This window comes from Capra hircus, chromosome 2 (genome assembly GCF_001704415.2).
Source record: "Capra hircus breed San Clemente chromosome 2, ASM170441v1, whole genome shotgun sequence".
Taxonomy (NCBI): Eukaryota; Metazoa; Chordata; class Mammalia; order Artiodactyla; family Bovidae; genus Capra; species Capra hircus.
Window position 1 is genome coordinate 22641432 of NC_030809.1, and position 19156 is coordinate 22660587.

General features: G+C 42.1%; 1 protein-coding gene across 12 annotated transcripts in view; it reads left to right on the forward strand.

The window, feature by feature from the left end:
- Positions 1–19156, forward strand: part of DOCK10 (dedicator of cytokinesis 10) — a 308358-nt gene that overhangs the window by 57408 nt on the left and 231794 nt on the right. For 9 of the 12 annotated variants that reach the window (XM_013973005.2, XM_018058877.1, XM_018058873.1 and 6 more), the window contains exon 1: positions 10742–11080. The exons of 2 other annotated variants lie outside the window; for them this stretch is intronic. In XM_013973005.2, coding sequence (XP_013828459.2) covers positions 10919–11080 — 162 coding nt within the window. In that variant the 5' untranslated portion in view covers positions 10742–10918. Of the gene's footprint in view, positions 1–10741; positions 11081–19156 lie in introns of those variants that run through there. One more of the 12 variants, XM_005676619.2, reaches the window with a different exon arrangement.

Consider the following 19156-nt stretch of genomic DNA (forward strand, 5'->3'; position numbering starts at 1 on the left):
TAGCATCATATCCTGATGGCACTTTTATTTCTAAAGACCTAGGGGCACTTGCAGTTGAATTTTGGGAAATTTCATCATGTACGACCATACTTACAGATTTTCAGAAGTAGAAGCTCACCAGTGTGGAGGTTGGGATCTCAGCCCCAACTTATCCAGCCACCCTGAGAAAAATCATTGGCACTGCAGCTTGACCACGTGCTGACCTGCTTCCAGGTCCAAGAAGGCATGTACAGTCTAGGCTGATAGGAAACCTGCCACAAGTTGGTCAGGGCTTCTGTAGCCCCTCCCGCAGTGCAAAGCAGGGCTCCTGTGTCCTTCTTAGCTAAGGGTCAGAGTAGGCGAAGGGAAGAGAATTCAGTTCCCTGAAATCTGAGTCTCCCTCCTATTCCTTTCTGCTCCTAAATAGAAAACAGGATGACAATACTTTGCCTAGAGGGTAAACATGAACATCCTGTGTTCTGCCTTGCATTCTTCTCTTCTAAAATACTGAGAGCGCAGAGATTTCTTCTACTAGAGAAGGTTTTCTGCTTCTGCATGACTGCTACCATCACCCAGCAGGGAGAGGCGCGACTGCCTCACTGGGTGTATGTAGCTATCAACTCTGAAAGTCCCTGAACACAGCTTCTCTATTTATTGGATCCTTACTTCGTTCTAGGGACAGTGTTAAGTGCTTCATTTGGATTATCTCGTTTACTCCTTCTCATCCTCCCCAGCTGGCACTAGTGGTAAAGAACCTGCCTTGCCAAGGCAGGAGACATAACAAACACAGGTTCGATCCCTGGGTCCAGTTGATTCCCTGGAGGAGGGCGTGGCAATCGACTCCAGTGTTCCTGCTTGGAGAATTCCATGGACAGAGGAGCCTCTTGGTGGTCTACAGTCCACAGGGTCGCAAAAAGTCAGACAGGACTAAAGTGACTTTGCACACACGCACACATCTTATTGGGTAGGGATAAAAAACTATCATCAGTCCCATTTCACTGAAATGGAAGGGAAGTTCAAAAGGTTGTTTTTGGGGTCAGTAATCCAGGTAGTGACAAACTCAGGTGTATGGTACACCAAAATGATCATACCATACTTCTAAGGAAAAACCAGCCAAGTCTTATTGTTACCATCCCATCAGTCTGCTCCTGTTTCATAGGACATTGCTCTGTACACATTGGAGTGATTATTCTGGCTACTGGGCTGGATCAAGATGGGGAGCAAGGAGATCCTACTGGCTTCTGACTTGAGAAATGACTGGATCACCAATAAAAGGAAATGGGTTCAGTTGAACCTCCATCCACTCCCTCCATCCCAATATTTTTCTCTTCACTCTCACTTGTTAGAGTGCTTCTACCTATTTTTCCACATTGCCTGTGATTCACTGTTGCCTTTTTAAAAATATTGGTGGGGGAATGAGAGAGATACCAACAACATCTCTTCCTATCTCTTCTCCACTCCAAAGCCCAGACATCTGTTACTGGACTTTGTGACTCTATAGATAGAGAAAGCCTTAGATTCTAGGCCTAGAAGGAACCTGAGGTCATCTCTTCCTACTCTCTAACTTTGTTGCTGCTGTTGTTCAGTTGCTAACTTGTGTCCAACTCTTCCGAGACCCCATGGACTGCAGCACGCCAGGCTTCCCTGTCCCTCACCATCCCCAAGTTTGCCCAAGTTTATGTCCATTGAATCGGTGATGCCTTTCAATCATCTCATCCTCTGTTGCACCCTTCTCCTTCTACCTTCAATCTTTCCCGGCATCAGGGTCTTCTCCAGTGAGTCAGCTGGTTGCATCAGGTGGCCGAAGTATTTCAGCATCAGTCCTTCCAGGTACAAAAAAAAAAAAAAAAGTATTCAGGGTTGATTTCCTTTAAGATTGACTGATTTGATCTCCTTGCTTTCCAAGGGACTCTCAAGAGTCTTCTTCAGCACTTATAGTTCAAAAGCACTCTGAGGCACTCTGCCCTTTTTGTTGTCCAGCTCTCACATCCATACATGTACGTGACTACTGGAAAGACCTCTAACTTTATGGACAAGCAAACTTAGATCCAGAGAGACAGAAGTAACAAGGCCTGTCTGAAGTCTTAATTAGTGTCAGTGCCCAAACTCCATCCACTGCTGTTCCCATCCCATCCCCCTGGGATGCAGGGTACCCAAGTCCTCCTGCAGAACCGCAGTAGCTTCATTTGTCTGTAGCAGAAACTGAAAATAATAGGAACACAAACTTGAAGAATCCACAGCCTGCACTTTAGGATTTAAAGAGAAGTTGAACATTATCTTATCAAGTTAATCTTTTGAATATAGCCCTGCCCCTCCTACTCCTGCTGGGTTTAAACCTTGCTTTGTCCTTACTTCCTTTCAACAGCCCGAGCTGGGAGCTTTGCGCCAACCCTAAAATGATAATGTTGGGCTGCTCCCCTGAGTCCTGGCAAAGAATATGGAGTTGAGATTTGCTCCGGTTGACACTATCCTTTTCAGCTCTCAAATTGGTTTGGAAAAGCACATTTGAAAATGACTTAAGAGACTGCCATTTTCATGTTTGGAAAGCAGTTCGTGATTATTGTAAACGAGATTTAACTTGGAATGTTTAGGATGTGGGTGGCTAATTCCTGCCACAGTTCAAAGGGGAAAGAAATGAACACAGAAAATAAAATAGAACAAGTACTGAAAGTACAGTTAATAGCTCATTGATCCGGCCACAGCTGAGAACATTTTTTACATAGCTAACTTTTGAAGATCATATAATTGACCCCATTTAGTCATAAACTTTTAAGAATTAAAAGCAGTTGCTGGTGGAAGTTTATCTCAAATGTTTCACAGGTTTCTCTTCCTTCTGGAGCTGTCACCGCTGAACATAATTTGACTTTTCTTGTTGCAGAGCATGGGCCCTAGGCACGTGGACTTTAGTAGTTACAACACACAGGCTCAATAGTTGTGGCTCACGGACCCTAGAGCACACAGGCTTCAGTAGTTGTGGTCCATGGACTTAGGTGCCCCATGGTATATGGAATCCTCCCATGCTATGAATGTCTTCTGCATTGGTAGGCAGATTCTTATCAACTGTACCACCAGGTAAGTCCTAGCTCTTTCTTTTATCAGGGCTTGTACTTTAAAGTTAGTTAGACTCAAGCATTCACCCTGGGCTCACTGACTGGTAATGAGGAGCCAAGGACACTTCCTGCTTCATCTCACTCTTGACCTTGACAATTCATTCTAGCGCCAAGGCTCTCTTGCTGGTGTATTTATATGTGACTGTATTAGCATTGATTGAACCTTAACTTACAGCTCTGTTACTTACCTTTTTTGGCTCTTTCTTGGAATAATGATAGTAAACATACTAGTTTTATTCATAATACAGCAAAAGAGTGATAAAATCTACCATTTATGCCAGTGTTTTATTCATAGCATGTCTTTTGTTATAATTACTCTGCAAAAGAGGGCATCTTGGTTCCATTGTACCAATTGAGGAAAATAAGGTTCAAAGGATTTGAACCCAGAATCACTTCCCAGGTACCAAGATAGAATCATGCACCCTCATCCTTGCCCTAGGAAAACAGTCTGGAGTCCCATTTGGTGGTGTAGGTCTTGCGTGGCTAGTTTAATTGCTGGGACCCCTGCAACCCTTTGAAGAAGTTAAAAGCTGTCAGCACCCCATCAGTTGCTTGAATCATGCACCCTCATCCTTGCCCCAGGAACACAGTCCACCGTCCCATTTGGTGGTATGGGTCTTGGTTGGCTGGATTAATTGCTGGAACTCTTGAAACCCTTTGAAGAAGTTAGAAGCTGTCAGCACTCTATCCACCAGGAGGGACATCCTTCCAGTTCTAAGTGGCTATGCCCTATTCCCACTGGCCCAGGGCAAGTCACAGTTACATTGCGTCTGGTCAGAGGCTTTTGCAGGCTTCGTTCAGCAAGGTCTTTGGAATCCTGTGTATGGTGGCTGTAACTGGTACAGATACGAAAACCCCTTCTCCACCCCACTCCTGTAAGCTTCTCAGATTGATGAGTTGAGTACTGTCTCTTTTGGGCCCTGCAGAAGTTGTTTCTGTTGCTTCCCAGAACTTGGCTGTGATCAGAATAGTTGAGGTTGCAAAATAAGTGCCCTCTGGGTAAGTGAGGTATTATTATATTATTTTAAATGTGTTTACTCATGGAAAAGGACTGGGAAGGAGTTATGGAATTGGTCTCATGTTACCATGAGACCCAACTTCAAAGCTCAGAGGAGGCATGCCCATTCCCCCATCACCCAGGGAATCATGTGTCCCTCAGCAAGGAAGAGTCAGAGATTTTTTTTTTTTTAACCACTTGTAAAGGGGACAGGGAAAAAGTAAACAATGTCTGAAATCCTTAGATCTCTTTTCTCTTCCATTAATAACTAACTCATGTGTATTGAATCCTTACTTACCATATGTCTGGCACTGTGCCAAGCACTGGGCACAGGGCAATTGGATCCTCATGAGTATCCATTCATTTAACAGAGGAGGAAACTGAGGCTTAAAACTTTTGCTTTACACCACAAAGGTAGCAAGTATCTCAACTGTGGGTTTAAATTCCCAGTCCACTTCCCAGGCTTTTGCCTAACTGCTACACTGTACTGCCTTCTACTGAAAATAAGAAAGATTGACTCTGACCAGAGAAGAATGCAGTCAAATGCAGAAGCCTGAGAAATGTAAGGTGTGATACTAATGAAACATTGACGTTATCCATGTACTCTGCAAGAAGCTGCTGAGGAAGCTGCTTGAGACAGCAATGAAGGAAATTTTTCTGAAGCACCTAAACATACCAAAGAGAAATCTGCTTTCAGCTGCACTGGTGCCAAAGGGAGGGAAATGAAGAAAAGATGTGCTTGGCAACAGCACCTGGGTTTCTTAAATGAAAGAACAGTGTGCCTGTTTCCAAAGTGATTAATTGTACAACTCAGTAAATGTCAGCAAGTGGAAAAGATGCCTGTAAAGGGGAGGCACTATAATTAAGTGCAAATGAAGAGATAGGAGCTGAAAAAAGAGAACTCTAGAAATCACAAATGGGGGAAAAGAGGTCATGGTTGCTATCAAAATTGACGTAAGTCCCAAGCTCTTGAGTTGAGGTAGCACCAAGAGAGGCAAAGATGCAAGTTGATAAGGAATAACTGGGCCTCAGGGAGAATCACTTTGCTGGGTTGTGTTTTCCACTTTTTTTTAGCTAAGAAAGCACTGATCAACTCCCTCCTATCCTGTCCGTTTAATTGAATTTATATACCTGAGGGGACTTACCCATCTGGAAATAGACAAGTTAAAAGATTCTTGCTAATCCCTGCCCTGGAAAATGGCCAAGTCCATGAACCAGTTTTACTCAGCTTGGGGTTAAATCCTCAGTTGCCTTTAGTCTAGGAGAGTTCTCCTCCTTTAGGGTCACTTTCACTTGGTCACAATTGCTGAGCCTCTGGAAAACTCACAAAGAACCCCGACAAGATTCAGACTTTGATGATGATAATAATGAGGAAGAGGAGTTTATTTGTACTCCATATTGATTGACTGATTCACTCCACAATGCACTGAATTCCCATGGAAAGGCTGTGCTCCAACTTAAAGAAGTGGGTGCAAGTTTCAACCTTTGTCCTTGGTCTCTAGTTTCTTGCCATCGTACAACTCTGTAGAATGGCGCTGGTGGTGAAAGAGGGGCAACGAAGTCTGGGAGACAGTTCCACTCCTCCACCGGCTTCAGTCCTCACCAAATTCTCACGCTGGCCCAGAAAAGCGAATGGCTCGTTCCCTGTGAACAGCAGTTCAGCCTGTCAACTTCCCATGGACTCGAGGCCAAGTGGTAGCAGGTTTTCTCTTGGAGCCACGTCCAGGTTGAAACAGTGTCCTAGGGTGATGGCTTCATTCCTGTTGGACCCAAAGTAGCCTCTTTCCTGGGGCTATTTCAGTGTTAGCCAGCATCTTTGTATGTAAGGACAGATACTGCATCAAGGAGTAGCAACGGCGCCAATCACGATTCCTTATTCCCACTATATGCTTTCAGATCCAGCTTGAATAGGTGAGTGGTTTCTGCCAATGAATGCTTCACACAGTAAATACATCTTTTTAAGAATTCTGTTATCAAATTCATTACAATTTTAAATGTTGTACGTTCCCGTCAAAATGTAATTTAAATGGTCACCCACAACATTCTGCTAACACTACTAGCTGCCTTCTGAAACTGTGATCCAAGGAAACATCACAGACGTTCTTATGAAGGACAAACCAGCTCTCAAAGAGGATGTTCCAAGGTTGCCTCCATACACCCTGCCATGTGCCAAATAATATTTTTCTGGTATAAATCCACGTTTGGAAGATACAAGGTTTACTTGGCACATATTTGGCTTTCAGAACTGGTTTTAAAAAGCTCATACCCTGTAGCCAGATCTGGCTTTGCCAGTTACTCGGTGTGATTCTAGCAACAAGTCACTTAACTGCTCTGTGCCTTGGTTTCCTCAGCTGTAAAATGGGGATGATCAGATCATGACGTCATAACAGAGATGTAAGTGGATTGATATGTGTAAATATTAAATAGAACTGTGCTTGGCACATAATAAGTGCTATAGGATGGCTTACTTTATGGTAAATATTACTATTGTTATTATTATTGTTCACTGAGCCTCTACTTTATGTTACAGAGGACATGTAGTAAAGCAAGCGCAATCCCAGCTCTTACAGAAAGGGGATGACAGCCCTTAGAAAGGAAATCCATCAGAACGTATTTTCAGCTTGTTTGGGAGGAAGGAAACCCACACGGTGCAGTAATAAGGACTGACATTCTGAACTGTGAGGTGTGGGCTATCGGAGATACTTCTCGGGGCAGGAGACCAATCTTCCACTCTCCCCATCAACAGAGGTAACCTCACACTTGTTCAGTGATTGATGAGGTAGCTTCGTGGTAAAAAAAAAAAAAAAAAAAAAACCATCTGCCAACACAGAAGAGACAGGAGACTGGGGTTCAGTCCCTGGGGCAGGAAGATCCCCTGGAATAGGAGATAGCAGCCCACTCCAGTATTCTTGCCTGGAAAATCCTTGGACAGAGGAGCCTGGTGGGCTACTGTCCGTAGGGTCACAAAGAATAGGAGACAACTGGGTACACACATACACATATTGATCTTTTCAGGTCCTCTCCTCCCACCAACATCCTAATAGACGGTAAAGAATAATTTCTGTGTTACAGTGGATATTCTCGAGGCTCAGAGAGGTCAAGCAACTTGCTCGAAATGACACAGCATATGGTTGGCAGAGCCTCGACTGAGCAGGAATCTGTCTGACTCTGCAGCTCATGGGAGCCTCTCTGCTGCCTCTTCCACCAGGCTGCTGCCTGGACTAGACTTGAACTGTGTTGCCCAGTCCATACATTGCCAGTCCCTCTGTGAATGAAAAGAAAAGTGAAAGTGAAGTCACTCTGTCGTGTCCAGCTTTTTGCAACCTCATGGACTGTAGCCTACCAGGCTTCTCCGTCCATGGGATTTTCCAGGCAAGAGTCCTGGAGTGGGTTGCCATTTCCTTCTCCAGTGGATCTTCACAACCCAGGGATCGAACCTGGGTTTCCCACATTGCAGGCAGACGCTTTACCCTCTGAGCCACCAGGGAAGCCCTTTCCTCTATGAATAAGTCGGCATATAAGGAGGGACCCACTTAGTTTGGGTAGCCTGAGTACTCTGCCCTCTGGCTCCAGGAACAGGAAGAAGAGCCCTGGAGGCTTACTTCTTCACGTGGTCAGCCCCATACCTGCTCACAGGTTGACACGTGTGCCAGTTGCCATCTTTCTTCAGTGTGAGTGTGAGCCAGGCAGGCAGGCTGCAGACACGCCCGCCTCCGCTGGCCAAGGGGTGCTGACCCCTGTGCTACTGATTCTGGAAGCATCTGCCCCTCTGCTGTTGTCACATGCTCTAAGGTTCTGTCTCCCGGGGTTGGTGGCGGGATGGGTGTCAGTTAGCCACTTTCTCACACCAAGCACCACCTTCCCTGGAGCTCCAACCCCCTCCGGGGCTCTGTTGAGAACTGTGGCTCCTCTTTCTACCGTGTCCTCCTGCCCCCGAAGTCCTTGCTCATCCTTCGTTTTTAGTTATCACTCAATGTGATCAGGTTCACTTTTCAACTTTCAGAGAAACTTTCTGAAAACTCTGTTCAAAGATCCATCCCTCCACCCCCACTTTCTCACTGTAATGAATATATTCCCCTTTTATACAGCTCTTTTGTAATTTCACTTCAACTTTGGGAAGGAGGAAAGGAAACATATGAATTCATTTCTTAATTATGATATTTGCATCTGAGCTTATGTTGGTTTTCTAAGATAACCTCTTGTTATCAGCAATAGCATTCCATGCGCATTTAATGCTTGAAGGCCAAATTAATGACTCATTTTATTAACACTTCTAAGAAACTAGCAGACACCTTCAGGGAACTGAGTCTTCCTTTTAAAGTATTTCCTGTGAATCAACATCTATGCCAAAGATGAGGGGAAAAGGGACCTTATCTCTGTGGGTTGATCTATCTCCTCCCCCACTTTGCCACATCCCTAGCTTAATTTTCTCTTTCAAACATCTCAGAACCCAATCCTTTTCCTGCAATTTTGAATTTGCATCTTTGAAATTTTTCATAAGAAAACATTGGACTATATGTCCAGCTGTCATTCTCTGGTTTTCATCCTTCCAGCGTCTTTTCCACTGGATAACTGTGGTTGTGTATTGAATTCCCAAGAAACTAATTCCTGGAGGTTCCCTTTCCTTGATGATGGAAGTTAGAAGAGAGAGAGAGAATTTTGAGACTCCCATCAGTAATAGCAGTCCGTCAATAATAGGGCTGAATTCCTCAGAGGCAGTTCAGGGATCGATGAACACAGGACTCTAATAGCCAGAAAGCACATCATTTATTTCCCCAAAGACTTTGGCATCTGCCAGATCGTCTGACTCCAGAAGCGACCCCAGAGGTTAGCCAGCCTTAGGGAGAGATGGCTAGAAAGGAGTTTGGGATGCAAACTGCCTCTTTCCTGCCAAGCACATGGTTTGCAACTTAGGGCTCCACCTTCTCTTATTTGTAGCCCACAGGAGCTGCTGGAATGTTTAAGCACCTCCAGTCAGTGCCTTGCTGTATTCAAGCTCTTCGGCCCCGAGCAGATGACCAGAACCTGAGGGAATGACTGGAGGGTGATAGGTCATGGGGTATGGGAGTGGGTGGGTGAGGGTGGGCACTGACATCCAGGGAGTGCCAAGGAACAAGCAGATCTGAAAAGGCACATTCATAATCATGGAAGCCCATTCCATATTTTGTTTCTGGTGGGACACCATTTATATATATATATTCAATATGCAAGCCAGGCGGGCTAAATTGTAACCTCTCTTCAATAAATGCCCTAGTTGTTTAGAGTAAAAAAAAATGGTTTAGATTAGCACCCGGGCACTCTGACAAAGGTCCAGAGGGACTTAAGGGACTTGCCAGCATCATTAGCATTTTTTTCTTCTTTTTCCAGCCGCACTAAAATATGTTTGCTCAAAACAGAGAGAGATGAAAAACTACTGGCAGCCAGTACCTCTTAAAAGAAAAAATATTTCACTCCTCTGGCAAACATACCAATTAAAACGAAGCTGTGTTGTGACAGATTACGGAGCAATTAATGCCTAATTGAGCTTTCTGCTAGATGCTTCTGTGAAAGCTACTTTACTGGGGCCCAAAGTGGCCACACCTTAGAGGAAAAGAAACCTCCAAACTTCCTGTAACACCCTCTGCGCTGAGGGGCCCAGAAACCAAAGAAAACATTTTTACTTTGAATCTCAGAGAGTTACACTGACAGGATTAGCTTGACAGAAAGATCTCGACATTGTAAATCCTACTGGGGATTTCATAGTTTCCTCATTTGTAAGCAAAATCCATTTTCCATGAGATATTTTTAGCGCAAGCATCCCTGTTGTCTTATTTTCTTGCAGTACACCATTAGATCTTGAGGCCGGTCCAAGCCAGTCACGTGACTCCTAAGCATCTCTCGGTTCCCTCCTAAGTGACTAGTCTCTCAGGAGTCAGGGAATACTAGACTCTTAACTGCCAGAGACCTTAACGTCCTTCCTGAAGCCTTGAATTCTTATTGATAGGATGTGAAAATGCTTTACAGCTGCTGCTTTGTTTTTTTTTTGTTTTTTTTTCCTGAGAGGTCAGCTCGGCAAAGCTCGATGCCCGACCTCAGTAAACAGAGATATTTTCAGCCATGCAAGCCGCCTATGTAAATAGAAAAATGTATCAGGCTGCAGAACTGCACGCGTGGGAACAGAACAACCGAGCTATTGAAAGAAAATCACAGGGGGAACACTAGTGTCACTCACATGGCTTTGGTTAACGCGTGCATGCTTCGGATAAATCGTTCTGATTCAGTGGACTCCCCACTTTATATGAGTCCATTTCATTTCTGGAACTTACGAGCTACAATAAGCAGAACCCCAATCAGTTAGTGAGGTGTCTAGTAAAATTTCCTTCTGGAAGTTTTTACATTAAAAAGACAACAGTCACTTTCACTCTTTATATGACACTCCTCTGCCTTGGAAAAAACATGTGAGTGTGAAGTCAATTTTTCAGTTGTTTAATGTGAAAAAGAGTGATTTGTTTGAGTGTCTGAGGGGGAAAGATATCTTTAATCAGACCTCCAAAACTGGAATTGAAGAGAATCACTGTAATGAACAGGAAACATGCTCTTGAGATGAATTGAGAAATGCTCTCTGGGCAAAATGCTCTAATATTCCTGAGTGTGTTCAGTTTCAGTGGATCAAATCTTTCCCATCTCTGCATCCAAGCTATTTGGCGGTGATCAGATGATCAGAGCTCAAGGAAGTGATTGGAGAGTGAGCTGGCTGCAGCTGCGATGTAGGCTGTTTTCAGGGACAAGGAGCCACTGTTTTTCAAACATAGCATCCACATAGAAGTTATTTTCTGGGCTCCAGGATGCAGCGATGGGCTGCACTGCCAGCATTGTTCTGCTTCAAGCTTTTCGTTCTGTGGTCCAGAGGAGCTGTCCACACATTTGTCGACGACGCCAGGAGGAACCATCCCACGAAATTTTGCCTCTGGAAATTGACGATGAAATGAGTAGACCCAGAACCCTCATCATAATGGTATGGTATCTGTGGCAAAACAGCCTCAGTTGATGAAGCTGTGATTATAGAAATGAGGCTGTCATTTGGGATTCTAGTTTTCAGCTTTAGGTAAAGAAATGTGTGACCACGAGTTTACTACTGTGCTGTATTATTGGGGGAAAATCTTTTCAGAATGATTTCATATATTATTCACAGAACTGGTTTTCTTTCTCTTATATCTGTCTTGAAAATTTGCAGTTTGGTGGTCTGTTAGAAACTCTCTTCTCCTAATGTTTTGTGTTGCTGTTATTAACTTTTGTGCAGAAATTTTTGAAGCCTGGTTCAACTAAGTGGATTTTATGTTGTGACTCTAATTTGAAAGTAGAGCCCCAAATAGGTATTTTTATATCACATGTGACTCATTCAGTTGTGTTCACAGTTAGATCTCTAACTTCAAAGCATTTGAGGCTTTCATTTCTGGCGCTGCAAGGGAAATGCCTTTCCAAAAGGTTTAACTTAGGCATAAAATCAGAATGAAGTTTTTGAGAATTTTGTGGAATGCATGCTGTTTCATTAGAAAGCTGTTTCTTGCCACTTGACAAATGACATTCTTGTCTGTGCTTTAATGATTATAGTGTTAACTCCTTCACATGTATCTGGTTGATCAGCTAGAAAAAAGTAGAGGGTAGACTCTTTCCTCACCTTAGGTTCAGGGAAAGATCTGCTTAGTCACTGAAATCCTGTCTTAGGATGGAAGTGGTGTGCTTAAGTTTCCAAAATTGAGAAGGCATTGAAGTCTGCGTGGTTTCAGCACAATCGACTTTTTTGTCTTAGATTTCAATGTTCGGATATCAAGGATGCAGTAAATAATGAATGATAAATACCTGTTACACCAAAAGTTTTTAAATGAAAGTCATTTGGCTTGAGCTGTGCGTCTGAGTGACAGAATACTAAGCTGTAACATTATAGGCCAATCTCCCCAACAAATCAATATTTGATTTTCAAAAGGCAATACTGTCCTTCAACTATTGGACTATGATTATCTCTTGGAGAGAATACTTAGTGGGAATATTTTCATTCTCTCATTATTCCCATACTGTGCTGTACTAAGTTGCTTCAGTCGTGTCTGACTCTTTGCGACCCCATGGACTGTAGCCTGCCAGGCTCCTCTGTCCATGGGATCTCCAGGCAAGAATACTGGAGTGTGTTGCCATTCCCTTCTCCAGGGGATCTTCCCAACCCAGGGGTCAAATCTGTGTCTCTTACGCTTCTGCATTGGCAGGCGGGTTCCTTAACACTCTTGCCACCACACATTCTATAGCTATGTATTACTCGTGCCATCTAAGTCTTGAAAACATTTTTTCCTAATTTTACTAAATTTTTACAGCTAGAACTTTGCCCCCAAAATCATATTTCAAAGTAATTGAGAAGTAAAAAGAAATAATTCACCTAGTAATAGTGCCCTGTTTTTTTAAAGATCCTTTTATTCACATGATACTTTTATGGACATTAAATGAGGTGATGATGATTTATTGATGAGGAAAACAAAGTTTAGAAAGATAGAATGCCTTGGTTACATCACATGGCTGCCAAATGCCAGAGCCTCAAGTCACACTTAGATCAATAATTCCAAAAGCCAATATTTTTTCACTCTGTTCATATTTCTAAGGAAATAATGATAAAACTGATAGAAGTGAATTTTTATGAGAAGTCTGATGGAAATGTTGGACCACTCAGCATAAAATATGCTCATACAAAGCTATTTTGCATCTTGAAAATTTCCAATGGGCCACTTGAAAGTTCACACATTCCCCAATTGGGCCAACCACTGTTCTCAGTACTTGGAATCCATCAATGAACAAACCCATCAGAGATCCCTGCCCTAAGTGGCAGTGTTTTACAGTGATAGCATATTTTGCAGATCTCTTTATGGAATTACTATATTAGGGCTGTGATGCTTAGTGTTCTAATTTAAGTCAATATAACTATTCCCTATCTTCCAAGATGGTGGTTTGAAAACTTTAATGCACTTCGCAGTCACGTAGGAGTTCTTGTATATACAAATCCTTGTGCTCCTGGTCCCAATGACTCTACATAAGAAGATCTAGAGTGCAATCAAGCATTCTTTGCTGTTAGAGAACTTCCCACCCCCAACCCAACTCCAGTTATTCTCAGGTTCTGATGGAGGAACAGGGTGGATGACACACTGAGACACATCACTCTGGAAACTGATAATCTAAACCCTCCACCGGGCATCCTCCTTTAACCTCCTTTATATGCTAATTGTCTTCTAACTCTTGCTACAACCTTCTGAAAGTGGTGAAAGTGTTAGTCACTCAGTTGTGTCTGACTCTTTGCGACCCCATGGACTATAGACTGCCAGGCCCCTCTATTCATGAAATTCTCCAGGCAAGAATACTGGAGTGGGTTGCCATTACCTTCTCCAGGGATCTTCCCAACCCAGGGACTGAGCCCAAGTCTCCTGCATCACAGGCAGATTCTTTACCATCTGAGCCACCAAGGAAGCTCCACAAACTGATTTTTTAAACTCTCTTACTTTTCCATCAACCATTAGTCACCAAATTTTGTATATTGATTGTGCGTGTATCTGTGTGTGTGTAAGATCACAGACTCCAGAGCCAGAGATTTTAGGTTGGAATCCTGACTTCATTCCTTATTGGCTATGTGACCTTCTGCACACTTGTTAACAACTCTGGGTCTCTTTTCCTCATGGGTAAGGTGGAGGCAATAGTTTCCTCAGCCCAGAGCTGTTGCAAGGGTTTAATGAAGTAAAGGGTGTGTTCTGTGCTCAGAATTATATCTAGATATATTAGTAAGATTATTAAGTAGAATCTAGGACTCCCTAACTGAAAAAGTGACATTTGAAGAAAAGACCTAAAGGAGGTGACAAGTGAGTCAGGCCACCCTCAGGGGAAATGGCTCAGGCAGAAGGACCAGCCAGGGTGAAAGTCCCTGATATGGGAAGAAGCTTGGGGTGTTTGAGGACCAGCGAGGAAGTCACTGTGACTGAGGTAAGCCAAGGAGAAGGTAGTAGAGGAATGTTGTGGAGGTAGTGGGGGACAGATCATGTGAGGCTTAGCAGGCCATGATGCAGACTTGGGCTTTTTCCAAAAGTGAGAAGGGAAACCACTGGAGGCAGCAGGCACAGAAGTTAAGAGCATGGGCTGGGGAGCCAGAATGTCAGGGTTGGAGTCCTGTCTCTGCTGTTTGTTAGCTGTGTGATCTTAGCTTGTCCTTCCAGTGCCTCATTGCCTCACTGATGAAACGCAGAGAGTCATGGTGCCTACCTTATAAGGTTATTGTGAGAATTCAGTTAATACTTGCAAAGAGCTTGTGCTTGGTGGGTAGTAAGCGCTATATTAACTATAAGCTTGTTAATTAGGGTGGCCTTGGGCAGGGCAGTGACAGGATCTGCGGTTGCCAAGGGTTCAGGGTAGAAGCAGAAAAAGAAAAGTCGCTCAGTCATGTCTGACTCTTTGCAACCCAATGGACTATACAGTCCATGGAATTCTCCAGGCCAGAATATTGGAGTGGGTAGCCTATCCCTCCTCCAGGGGATCTTCCAGACCCAGGAATCAAACCAGGGTCTCCTACATTGCAGGTAGATTCTTTACCAGCTGAGCCACAAGGGAAGCCCAAGACTGCGGGAGTGGGTAGCCTATCCCTTCTCCAGGGGATCTTCCTGACCCAGGAGTCAAACCGGGGTCTCCTGCATTGTAGGTCGATTCTTTACCAACCGAGCTATCCGGAGTAGAAGCAGGGAGACTACTAATCAAGAAGCTATTGCAATGATCCCCACCACAGACCTGGATAGTACTTGTTGAGATTGTGACAAGTGGCTGGACTTAGATATATTTTAATAATAGGACCAATAGGATTTGCTTACAGATCGAACACAAGTGAGGGAAAGAGAGAAGTGAGGGAAAGAGAGGAATGAGGGATGAATATATGGTATTTTAGGGTTTTTTGTTGTTGTTTGTTTTTTGGCCTGAACAGCCAGAAGACTGTTGCCATTCAAAAGGGGAAGCCTGCAGGACAAGATTTAGCAAGTGAATCTTAGTTCACTGTAAGACATGTCATGTTTGAAATACCTGTGAGGTCTGTACATGGAGATTTCAAATAGAAGATTGTATATATACGTCAGAGTCCCAAGGAAGAGTCTACAAAGAAGATACAATGCCTGGCACAGTATAATAGCAATTGATGAATGAATAAAGGATCTCTCTACTAATTTTCTATAATACTTACAGTGTATCAATCCATTTGTAGTTAATTGTATCTTTACCTACTTCATTGAACTTTTAATTGCTTACTTACTTTTCTGTTCATATTTTTATCTCACTGATAGATGGAAAACCCACATAGGCAGGAACTAAGCTGACTTTATGCCCTAGTGGTAACCAGTACAATTGTTTTTATAAACTAAAACTTGATATCATTGATGATTTGAAATTTGTAAACAATTAACCCCCATATAAAAAGCTCAGTTGATAAAAGCTGCCTTCTCAACTCATCATGAAGTGTCCAGGAATAAGTTAAGAATGAAGACAGCTACTACAATAAATACAAGGGTTTGAATGTTCTTCAAAAGGCTCTGGCACTCAAGTCATCATTATATCGAAGAATCTCGTTGCTGAGTCCAAGTCCTGAGTCTTCATGGAGAGATCAGCTTTGGGCTGGCACTGATTATGGTTTGGCTGCAGAGTCCAAAAGGAAGAGCCTGGTAAATATCAAAATAAATCATTGTAGGCCCTCAGCCTTTGCAAAGGACACATGAATCAGAATAGCTGAAACTATTACAATGGCCTGTTAAAATGCATTCAAGTTTAACTGGGCAAAATGAGGAAATTTCCTTCAAAACTCTACTTTACCTCTTCAAAAATTTTTGCTCCGATGGGAGAATGAACAGAAACCCTTTCATGAATTATTTTTTCTTACCTCCTTTATAGCATATTTTGTTGAAGACCTCAGACACTAATTTAATTTATGGAGATTTGCTATTTTCTGGGGAATGTCTGTAACTTCTGATGTAATTCACTAATCACCAGCCCTGGAAGTTGACTTCCCTTTTAAGACATATTTCCTCTCCTTCCCAACCCCCAAAGAACATTTATCTGTTTATATGGTACAGGATAGGGTAAAATAGAAGGAGAGCAAGAAGCAAGTGCTAGCCAGGCTCCTGGTCTCTCACTATATGACCAACCCCCATGCACAATTCTAGGGTCTCAACTTGAAAGTGAAACATTTTTTAAAATCCATGAACCTTTTGGGGTGGCTGTGTAATAGTAGAAACCATAAAATTTAAAGTTGTGAATGCCGAGGATCTAGTGTTCATAACGTGGCTTTGACTTTAATTTTGATTGAAGACAGGAAAATATAGTCTAATGTGGTGAGTCGGAAGGTAAACTCTCTTCTGTGAGTCAGAGCACTTATAGGATAAGCGTTTCAGAGCCTGGGAGCTTTAGGTGCTGTCCAGATCTGCGTTACAAGTCACCCTTTTGTGGCTACCAGGTCCAGGGCTCTGATGAACAATAGTTTATAGGTCAAATCCTGTCCACAATCTTTTTTTGTATTCCCTGTTAACTAAGAGTGGTTTCTAAAACTCAAATTTTATAAAACAAAAAAGGAAGAAAAAGAAGAAGACTGGTAACAGAGACCATAAATGGCCCACAAAGCTTAAAGTATTTACAGTCTGGCCTTTTATAGAAAAGTTTGCTGACCTTACTCTGTTGAATGATGTGGGCGCAACCAAAATGGAAACTTCTTCTTTCTTTTTTTTTATTTTAAACTTATTTGATTTCTACAATGTACTTGCTCTCTGCTTGTGTGTGTGTGTTAGTCACTCAGTCGTGTCCAACTCTTTGCAATCCCATGGACTGTGGCTCACCAGGCTTCTCTGTCCATGGAATTCTCCAGGCAACAATACTGGAGTGGGTAGTCATTCCCTCCTCTGGGAGATCTTCCCAACCCAGGGATTAAACCCACGTCTCCTGCATTGGCAGGCAGATTCTTTACCCTCTAAGCCACTAGGGAAGCCCTGCTCTTGGCCTACCTTGATGCAAAAGAACTTAGGTTTTTCCTGGGCACCTTTTGTTCACCCAAGGGTCTGAGGACTGTTGTGATTCAATGAAGAAGCTTTATATGTGGAATCAGAAGCCCTGTGTCTGAGTCTCAAGCCTGTCACTTAAAAGCCCAGGTGATCCGGACGTGATGATTTATTTGTCTGGGTTTCTGAAATGGTGACTACTATCTATTCTGTCTGTTGGAAGCACCAGAGTGTTTATTTTTATGGACTCACTTTGTAAATTAGTGGGCATTATACAAAAACAAAGTCTTGCAGGTAGGGGGCTAACTTACAGTGTCAGAGATCCACTGTAGGTCACTATCCCAGTGAGAGTTCGTTATCCACTGAGTGACTCATCTGTGATACAAGGACACAGCGTACAGTAGGGTTTTACTGTATTTGCTCCATCTCTACCCTAAAAAGCTGGAACAGTGAGTATGGCCGGAAGAGAGGGTCCATGAGGGAATTGTCAAGCTTCTACTTGATTAGCTTTGATTAGCTTGGTCTTCAACAAATCTCCACACTTTTGTCCCCTCATGTAGAATAGGTGTAATAGTCCTTCTTTCGTGATCAAGTGCTTTGAGAACTTGGGATAAGGAAGGAAGCTAAATGAAGGAAATGAATTATTTGTGAAACTAATGATGCCTTATCCTTGGAACTCACATTTGTTTACATTTATGTCCTATGAATAAAATCAGGACCAGAGAGAAATATACTTTGGGAGCCACTTCAAAGAAAATAAAATAATTTCTATCCTTATCCTACAATAAATATTCTAACTTAATAAAACTTGTAACCAAAGGGATTTTGCCCAGTTTCAGCTTTATGCATTCAGAGGAAATGACTTCCAAACATTCTCAATCCTGAGTAAATGTTCTTATTTCATTTTAGAGAGGTTGAATTTTGAATATACTAATGTAAGATTCCCCTGGGAAAGGAAGTTTGTGTAATGGAGTGTGAATTGAAATGGTTTGCCATAGATAGATGGGTATAATGTGGAACTTAAAAGCACAGGGAATCTTTGGCAGCTATTTTTCCTTGTAAACTGAATTTGAGCTGAATCTCAAAGCCACAGAAAATGGACAAATGAATTGAATGCCTTCTCTATGGATATAAGAATTAATTGAATATAATTGAGGCTTAGTAATTAGCAACACAAATCTTTGAGGCCAAAGCTTACTAGACTCAAATTACATCTGGTCTCATCTTATCCAAATAATCTTACATCTATCTAGTTCTCCAAATAAGATATATTTAGAAATGATAAGAAACAAAGACAAAATATTCCTAATCTAAAATGTAAAATTTAAAACCAACACACTGGTAAAGAAAAGCAGAAAATCAGGTACATGGGGCAATGCAGAGACTTTCACCAAAAACAATTACCAAACTCAACTATATAGAGATATAAATATATACTTATATTATAATAAAATATATATTAAAACCTGTAAAAAATTATATCCTTAGTAGATATAACTGTTTGAGGACAGACCATGGTATAAAGATTCAAACAATTTTGATACAAGTAGAAATATGTAGTTATATGGCTAGAAAAAGTAAAGACTCAAGAAATAAGTGGTAGCGAAAAGTTCTTTACCTTTATAAGATACTCAAATATTAAGAAAGTCTGATTATGCTTCTTTTTGTTTTTATTTCTTTCTTTGCTTTCTAGAAGAGTAGATTTAAGGCTTATCTCCAAGTTCCAGGTTTCAATACAGTGAAATCTTGTGCCAACTGAGTAATATACTTGAGGATAAAAATGCATATTTTGGCAAGCCAAATGCAAATAGAGTATTTTTGTCATGCTTCAGCAAATTTCTTCTAGATAGTGGTTTTATTCTCTCATATTTTCTTTTCATGGAGCTGATTTACTTAAGGACTAAAGTCTAAGAGTTTTGAAATTCATTTCCCATGATCTCATTTTATTCTCTTCAGACCTTGTCCAACAAATTCAACATGTGTCAAATGAATTTGGGTTGTTAATCTAAACATCAGAAATTGAGTAGACAGCAGAGAAACAACTGCAC